Source organism: Aptenodytes forsteri, unplaced genomic scaffold, assembly GCF_000699145.1.
Source record: "Aptenodytes forsteri isolate BGI_AS27 unplaced genomic scaffold, ASM69914v1 Scaffold183, whole genome shotgun sequence".
Taxonomy (NCBI): domain Eukaryota; kingdom Metazoa; phylum Chordata; class Aves; order Sphenisciformes; family Spheniscidae; genus Aptenodytes; species Aptenodytes forsteri.
The window spans coordinates 3693137-3699706 of record NW_008795918.1 but is presented as its reverse complement, the minus strand read 5'-3'; the positions used below and the strand labels follow the sequence as shown (position 1 = coordinate 3699706).

General features: G+C 33.3%; 1 protein-coding gene across 1 annotated transcript in view; it reads right to left on the bottom strand.

Annotated features, from left to right (window-relative positions):
• Window positions 1-6570, bottom strand: part of DNAH7 (dynein axonemal heavy chain 7) — a 144438-nt gene that overhangs the window by 41855 nt on the left and 96013 nt on the right. Inside the window, 2 exon segments of the mRNA XM_019473492.1 lie at window positions 961-1151; window positions 2072-2226. Coding sequence (XP_019329037.1) covers window positions 961-1151; window positions 2072-2226 — 346 coding nt within the window.

The window sequence follows — 6570 nt, the reverse complement described above, 5'->3', positions numbered from 1 at the left end:
ATAAACTTCATATAACTTTTAAATGTATATGTACTCTAAGAGTAAATCTTTTGGATGTTCTCTTCCTTTCATACTTCATCTTTTTTTCTGAACATGCAGCTAATTACCTTCTTTGATAAAAGATCAATGCCTAGGTGATTTGATGTGCATTGAAGTGAACAGAAGTTTTTCCCTTTCATTAATTTTTGTCCATTTTTCCTGCATCAGAACTCCTTCATTGTTAAAACAACTTACTGTTCCATTTTACTGAATACCATAATAGTTTAAAAACTTTTGATTTCAAGGTTTTGTGTTTCAGTATAGTCTATGTTTAACCAAAGTGTAAATTTGCAATACTTTTCTATAAACAGTTCTTCAAAAGTAATAATAAATAAAAGGGGGAATATATCTCCCAAGCAACTTCAAAAAGACTAAAACACCAATTTTATTCTTTAAAGAAGGAAACCACCTTTTTTTGTCCTAACATAGAAAAATAAGAACAGCTATAGTTATCAAATATTTGAATCTGTAAATACATTTTCTATCTGTTATAAAAAAGGCACAATGCCAGGAATTGCTCAGACTCCTGTCCCTAACTATACTACAGATAAAAATCGTGAATATGAAAGCCTAAAGTAGAGTTTGCATGTGAGGTGACTTTTATATTAAGTCCTTGTAAATACTTTTATAATAAAAGGTGACTAAATAGCATCAGGAGATACAGACTGGGAAAGGTGATAAAATTAATTAATTAATTAAATTCCTGACAGTATAAAAGAATGACAATATTGCAAGGTGAAGTATTAGATATGAGAAATGTCAACACTTCTAAGATGATACCAGTCTTCCAGCAGTGTAAAAAAATCCCAATGTTGGCAGGGGAGGAGGAATAAACGAATGCCAGAAATTCTTCCCCGGTTTTAGCCAAGGAATCATTTTAAAATTAAAACAGAGTTGCACGTTCACTTTCAAAATTCTCACCTTAACAGATGTTTCAGGAAGATAATGTGGATTTCTCAGCTTAGTTGTAATATAAAAGCGGAATTCAGGAGCATACTCGATAGTGGAGTCTCCAAGGCAAATGCAAATACTCCCTGACTGCTTAAATGTCTGTTTGAGCAAAAGCGGCTCTAGGATAGGATCAAGTTCTTCTCCAACATTCTCCAGTAGCACTTCAAAATAACATAAGAATTAGTAGGACTTCCTTGGTATTTATATTACTGATTGACTGTTGTTTACAAAACATGTATAATGTGTGTTTACAGTGTGCAAACAATAACAATACTAATCGAGCAATATCTAGAGATAAGGTTAATGTTTCTTAGAGTATTCAGCTGATTGAAAAATGAATCAAAGAAATGTACCTTTAATTTCTTTTTCTAATATTATATCAATTTGCAAAAAAAGCAACTAAAATGCTATCACTATTACTGCTGCCAATAGCTTAGAACAGCAGTTTAAGGCTACCATTTTTAAAAAGGGAAATAACAAATTAAATGCCACATGCCACAGAAATAATTTTGGGTAACTAAGACTGCTTCAATTTTCACTGTTAAGTATATGAGATTGTCAAAATCAAGAAAGAAGTAATGGAGAATAAACAATCCATTTCTTTACTTGTAGTTCAGTTAGCCATTGAAAAACAGCTGGAGTTGTAACTATGTGTTTCATTAATTTATTTCTATTTGAGGGTAGTAAGACTACTTGCAATAAAGACACTACAGAGAATACAAGAATCATTAATGATCACAGCCTAGCAATCTGGTATTTATACTCTTGAAAAGCCAAATAAAAACAATGTTACTTTTTAGAAATAAAATTATTGTAACATGAAAACAAAGAAATGGCAAATCTCAAAGCAATTAGAAGATACAAATTAAACTGAGTATTATAATTATATTGTGCTAAGAAGTATCTTATAACCTGGGGTGAGGACTTACTATAGTACTAATTTGATTCAAAACGAGAAAAAAATTTCTCCGCTTTCCTTAACTGTGAGAACATTCGATACTCACTGGAGTTTCATTTTTTAGCTAATTGTGCCCCCTCCAGGTTCTTCTGTAATTTACACTTCCATTAGTCATTAACCTACCAGGACTGCCAAACTGAATGCAATTTTCCAGTGTTGTAACAAATTGAGGGTCGCTGAGTTTGATTATATGCAAACTATTGGCTTTTTCCATGTTCTTTATCCATTTATTTGCTTGACCCTGAGGATCTATCATCAGCGGCCATCTTCTTGCATTACTGAAGGGAAAAATACAAACTTTCAAAATTGAAATATAAGCTCTTCAAAGGTTTACCACAAAGTACTTCTTAAGGCAATTTATTCCCTTTTGTCATTAAAACAAAAATGCATCAGTATGAAATTGCAGTAGGCACATACTCAGGTATAATCCTTGATTAATTTAACAGGAGATAGATGAATCTTGAAGTTCTTTCTTTACAAAAAATAATTTTCCTCTTTCAAATAAAGTACTTCGAATAAGACTTCTTACTTCCTAGAAAGTTCAAGCGCATTTAATTTTAGAACCTTTTGTCATTAAAACAAAAATGCATCAGTATGAAATTGCAGTAGGCACATACTCAGGTATAATCCTTGATTAATTTAACAGGAGATAGATGAATCTTGAAGTTCTTTCTTTACAAAAAATAATTTTCCTCTTTCAAATAAAGTACTTCGAATAAGACTTCTTACTTCCTAGAAAGTTCAAGCGCATTTAATTTTAGAACACTTTCAAAATAAAAAATTTACTCTAAGTTTTGAAATTTTGAACAGTTTTAGTACAGTCATATGCATAAGTGAGCATTTTCAAGTGAAAACGGATGGAATTTTCCACTAAAGAGACACTTTAGAGTTAATATAAAGGGAAATATATAAGCAGATTCAAGGTTATCTACCTTTTAATCCCTAATCCTTAATAGACACAAAGAACTTCCGGATTTTATTTTTGGCAGACTTAGTAACTACTTCAAAGATTTGATACAGTATTCTCTAGTACATGTAGTTACATTACCAAGATATCTAAGACTAGTGACACCTTTTAATGGTCAATTACAATTACAGCAATAATCACCTAAATTAGAAACCATCTAAGCAGGCAGAAGTGAGAATTCCAAAATAAACGTAGTAATAAAAATTTGGATCAAGGGGCCCAGTCAGATCCCAGTTGGTTAGGAGATAAAAAATAGTTTACTACTGGAAGGAAAAAAGCAGCAATACCTTTTTTTCCAGATTCAGCATAAAAAGAAATCTTTCAGACTACTTCTATGGCCTCTATCATTATTACAAGTTAGCTTACGCACAATGACACTGGCACATTATTTATCATTAATAATTTTTTTAAAATTGAACCTGTCTCTCTTCAAAAATTCTGATTCACAGATAAAACTTGCAATGTAAATGTGTCTGCATTGTATTCTTCTTTTCCTTAAAAATACTAAGATGAAATGTATGCAATTAAGTAAAAAATCTCATTTTTGTGTGATCTTCAATGATATCTTTTCTTAGAAAGAGTCGTGTTTTATGAAAGGTTTCCATAAATTGTCAACAGAAAGTGATAAGCCTTGAATTAGAAAAAGGTACAGAGCAAGTGGTTGTAGGTAAGAGTATAAGTTGTAAAAGACAATGCTCAGACAAACTTAGTTCAATGTAATCCAAGTTATTGCAGGCTTATTAGTTTCAAAACTGCTGGCAGGCAAAACTGTGTAACACATTATAAACCTTGATCTTCTTTCAAGAGAGTAATTTTAAAACAGTTTCTCAGTTTAAGAGAGAAAAAGCTTTTATATTCTCTGTTAAAATCTCTATTCCACAAACTTCTTATTAAGGACTAAGCGTAGTTGTAAGGCCTATTTATACATGTGTAAATATAACAACACACAATAACACACATGTAACCCTTAATTCAAGGGTTCAGCTATCTGTGACTCAGATGCAGTTCTGTGAAGCGCAGCTGTGCGACTCTGGATTATCGTTACTGAATTTTTTTTTTTTTTTAAGCTGTGAAAGACTAGATAAGCAAAACTATGTAAGATATAAAAAGTGAAAACAAAGCAGAAAGGGAAGTTGGTTGCTTGGGAATAGTAACTCACAAGTAGTTATGGAACTTTGGAAAGAAGAAAAAAGCAGAGACTGGTTTTTATTTTTTTGGCAACTGATGTCGGATCTGGCAGCTCAGCAAGATCAAGAACCAGTCCTTTCCAAGACACAACAGAGGCCAACATTTCCCCACCTCAGTGCTAGCCTTCTGGCTAGCACAAACTTATAAACTGTTCTTGATGCAGTTATGAGCGAACTGATCATTAGCTTAGTAGTGTTAGTCCTAACTATCATGTACGTGTATTAGTGAAAAAATAAGTCTGTATTCAGAACTCATGACTGATCCTGCTTGCAGAATCTCTGCACAGTAAAAAGTGCCCAAATAAATGTGATCCTTTAGAAGAAGGAATAAATATGGAGGTAAAGGAGCACAAGCACCTTAGGTTCTTTGGACTGAAAATTGAGACTGTGGAAGCAAGATAGCAGAAGTTTAGGAGTGAAAGTTTTGAAAGAGAAATGTACCATGTGTGGCAGTAGCCTGAGATTGTACAAGGGATGCTACAGAGGTTCCTTCTGTGTTATGGATCACAAATTGGACTTGGGAGTGACCATTCACCAGCTGAAGGAGGATGGCTTTTTTCTCCTTGTAGAATGATTTAGGAAAATGGGTCATCTGGAGGGGACCCTGTCCAGCCTGCCCATAAAGTAAGAAAGCTTTCACGGGTAAAATGCATTGAGATTCAGGAAATGCATTTGTAATCCACCAGGACAGTGATACCTAAGCAGACATTAAGAAAGTTAAAATGCGGGCTTTGTAAAGTTACAAGTATTTTTGAATAATTTGATAAACACAGATAAGGACAAATTTGGTAACACAGTAGGTCTAGAGAAGCAAACAGGATTTGAAATCTGAACATCTGTCAGATGAGGCAGTAGCATCAGCAGTATTAGAAGACAATCTCACTGTAGGTAACAGTGTTCACCAATGGATCCAAAGTGTACTGAAAGAATTGCTGAGCTCCCAAATTGCTAGGTGGTTCAGTTGCTTGTGAGAACCCAAAGGGAAACCCAAGGGATATATGGCCAGGTGATTTTAAGAGTAAGATGATACAAGGTGATACAGCAGTTGCAAACTGTAAACTGAACACAGTAAACTTACATGTTAAGCACATTCTAAAACAGACAATGTTTGTGTAATTTGCTCATAATAATTTTGCTTGTTCTTATTTTAAAACAGGAATTTAAGATTTGAGAAAACCCCAGCCAAAACCTACAGTATATATTTCTTTCCCTAATTACTTCAAAGTTTCATTCACATATTATTTTCAGCATATCCCATTTCAGACTTACTGTGTAAGAGACATGAAATACTTAAGACTGAATAACTAAAGAGTGGTTCTCTAATAACAACCAAACACACATAGCTTTCATCAACGATAAAATCCTTCTTCATTGACGGGAATGCATAAGCAGTCACTGTGTATGTTTGCAAATTATCCTTGAATAGCTCTCTAATTCTGCTTTTTAAAAAAACTGTCGTTATAAAAAGCTTGAGTTGCATTTTATATGGTTCCTGGGGTCCTAATATAAAATTCATCTAGCCATAAACTCTCAACTACAGGCATAATATGTATCATCAATTTGAGGTAGATTCTATCTCACATTTCAAAATTAAAAGCTATCATTATTTAGTTTTAAAATGCTAATCATCTTTCCATTAGTACAAAGAGAATTTTGATCAAAGCTTTATAAAAGTGAAGTGTTAGGATGTACTGTAGAAGTGCTGAATTCATTAACATTTGTCAACTGTTTAGCCTGAGGGATTGGATTATTAACACAGTAATTGCTTAAAAAAAAGTTACATATACAATCATAAACCCAGCATATACCCTCTAACTTCAATAAGTAGGTTTGCTTCCAGAAGTACAATCAATGCCAATTTTTAAAGTCAAATGAAAGTACATTGAGGTTCTTCAGCTAGTGCATTATTTTTGCCTTATCTGTTTAATTTTGGACTTTGTCACCTATTCAGTTTCCAAAGCTGAAGTATTATCCACACATCTATGCTTCCAAAGGTTAACCCTATAATATACAATTTCAGTTATGTGTGAAAACCTAACATTCACTCTACAGTAAAAGTAGTATTCATTCACCAGTGCTATACAACATTAGACTCCTCAAACAGTAAGAAGAATTTTCATGTAAACAGTAGCAAAAATTAAAGATTTATATTAGTAAGTTTCTGCAGTAGCATACTGTAAAAAAGATGCATAAATGTCAGGTACGTGTTAATAGACTTGACAACCATTAACCTGGCTATGGAAAAGAATTGTAAGAATTATTTATTCATTATACAGAAAAGAGATGTGCTGGTTTTGGCTGGGGTAGAGTTCATTTTCTTCATAGTAGCTGGTATGGGGCTATGTTTTGGATTTGTGCTGGAAACAGTGTTGATAATACAGGGATGTTTTCGTTACTGCTGAGCAGTGCTGACACAGAGTCAAGGCCTTTTCTGCTTCTCACACCACCCCACCAGCGAGTAGGTTGGG